Raw genomic sequence first — 2,181 nt, 5'->3', positions numbered from 1 at the left:
GGGCAGACGTATAGATCCCTCTTCACGTACTGACATAGACATGGTTTGTTATGGGGAAATAAGAGCGCCCATGAACATGTCCACAAAGCTATAGATGTAAATCTAACAGAACTTACATTATTATGGCCAAAAGATGGTGTTTTTATTATTTGTTTGTTTGTCTTTTAAATCTATAAATTAATATATAAAAATGTTTGTTTTGAAACCTAGGCTAGCCTATCTGGCTAGGGGTGGCCAAAGTCCTGGCAAAAGTAATCAGAAGAACAGGAAGCGGAAACGTGATTTCGAAACGAGGCTAATGACCAATAATATTGTTCTCCAAGGAAGTCCTACAGTAGCCCTGCACTCATTATTGTGGCACATGACCTGTCGACAGACCACAATGAGCTTCCTTGAATGGGCAATTAGATATTTCACGTTGTGACTTTTCGAATGACTTCAGTTTGTGCTAAGTATCTGCTTGTGAATCATGTCCTCGCATTTTTCTGGTGAGGAGGAAAGACGGGGTCTCACTCATTCTTTCCGCAGTCAGATGGGTTATGGCACTGCACCCGTGTCTTCGGCCACGATAAAGTCAACACCAAAAACAAGGAGATTTATTTTACGACAGATTCAGCAAACCGATACGCTGATGGGAATTGCTTTAAAATATGGAACAACGGTAAGTCGCACACAGTGAAACATGCTCTCGTTTTTATCACAGTCTGTTCTCAGCTACTGTTTCTAATTTTAGAAATTTAGGTTAGGGTTCATGGAAGTTCAAATTCAAGGCCTATGTAAGGCTATGTTATGTTGCTTTTGACTTGTTGTGTGACACGACAGTGACTTGTCGTTTTCCCTGAACTAAAAAAAAGTCTAGAGCTAGAAAGTCTAGTTTTAATTTACTGTAGGCCTATGACTCATTTTCAGTTAGTTGAGTTAGGCTCTTCCTTTCAGTTATGGATTGAAAACCTGTTTCTTGGCCTCGGACCTCCTAAGTTTTGGTCAGTTTTTTAAAGAAACTAGGGCCAGGGCACCCGCTCAACGTACAAGTATATAAATTGTCTCACGCTGCTGTCTGTTCACAACAATCTTATCATGTCATATCATTATAAAAATAAAGGCTAGATGTAGATCTAGATCTAGATCTAGACTAGATTTTTCTAGATCTAGCTAGATCTTAACCTTGAATCAGGCTCGGGTAAAAAACTCTGTCCAGTCTTTTGTGGAATGGCGAGTCTACAATTTTTTTATACGAAGTGACTATTTCTCCGAACGTTCGGAGAAATAGTGCCGATCTTTATTTCTCCGAACGTTTCCGGCTTCCGGTCTCGTGATTTTTTGCCTATTTATTGCGAGACTTCGGCGCCAACTTTCATTCTGCCTCTGATCTGGGAAGGAACACCGCATGACAAGCCCGCCTACAGACAACCTTCAGTAACACCCACCACACACACACCACCATCATGCACATGTACACACACTAACTAAACATGACCAGTGGGCAACCTTGGGGGGGGGACGCAAGAACCAACTAGGCCTAAACTGAGACAGTAAAACAGACACCTGGTCTACATAATTTGTTTATGGCGACCCAGAAAGATGGAGTTATCTGTCACAGAAAGATCTACATTGTTGGAGGACAAGATATTTGGAGTTTTGTACAAACTGTAACAAACAACGACAAAACAATTGTCCTGGTTACCGTACTTGAATTAGTCCTCGAGCGGGTGGTTGGCGGGTGCTCTGGGGAGGTTTGCTCCTTCTTTCCCCTTTAAACATCGTCCTGATCTTTCCCCCTTCTATTTTACATGTATGTGTTGTTGTTTTTTTACCCTCTCAAATCTTCCGCCTTATTTGGTTGCGAGTGCCGCAAAACTCTCTTACAAAAAAACTAAAACTAGGCCTAGATCTAGAATCTAGAATCTATCCCAGCTTCCTCTTCAGTAGAGTCCATCGTCGCGTACATTCACAATTTTGTAGATCTAGAAATCTAGTGCCGTGTCGACACAGGGGCAGTTTCTTTTGTGTGCATCAATTAGGCTATTCGTTGATGAACTTTCAAACTTTCAGTCTTGATCCAAACCCGTTGCTGTTGTTCATACTTTTAAAAACGTGTTTTTCTTCGAGTTTGAGTTCAGCACACAGAATTCTACACTTTTAGTGTAGCTGTGGTTCAGCAGCAACAAGGATAAAGAGGTG

General features: G+C 41.3%; 1 protein-coding gene across 4 annotated transcripts in view; it reads left to right on the top strand.

Moving 5' to 3' along the window:
- Positions 1-174: 174 nt before the first annotated feature.
- The window catches only part of LOC101845495 (lysM and putative peptidoglycan-binding domain-containing protein 1), a 15,598-nt gene continuing 13,591 nt past the window's right edge, over positions 175-2,181 (top strand). For 2 of the 4 annotated variants that reach the window (XM_005107962.3, XM_005107963.3), the window contains exon 1: positions 175-661. In XM_005107962.3, coding sequence (XP_005108019.1) covers positions 470-661 — 192 coding nt within the window. In that variant the 5' untranslated portion in view covers positions 175-469. The remainder of the gene's footprint in view (positions 662-2,181) is intronic. The other 2 variants (XM_005107961.3, XM_035972313.1) reach the window with 1 other exon arrangement.

This window comes from Aplysia californica, unplaced genomic scaffold, assembly GCF_000002075.1.
Source record: "Aplysia californica isolate F4 #8 unplaced genomic scaffold, AplCal3.0 scaffold00646, whole genome shotgun sequence".
NCBI lineage: Eukaryota > Metazoa > Mollusca > Gastropoda > Aplysiida > Aplysiidae > Aplysia > Aplysia californica.
The sequence above is the reverse complement of the archived record's forward strand: the minus strand, read 5'-3'. Positions and strand labels throughout refer to the sequence as shown.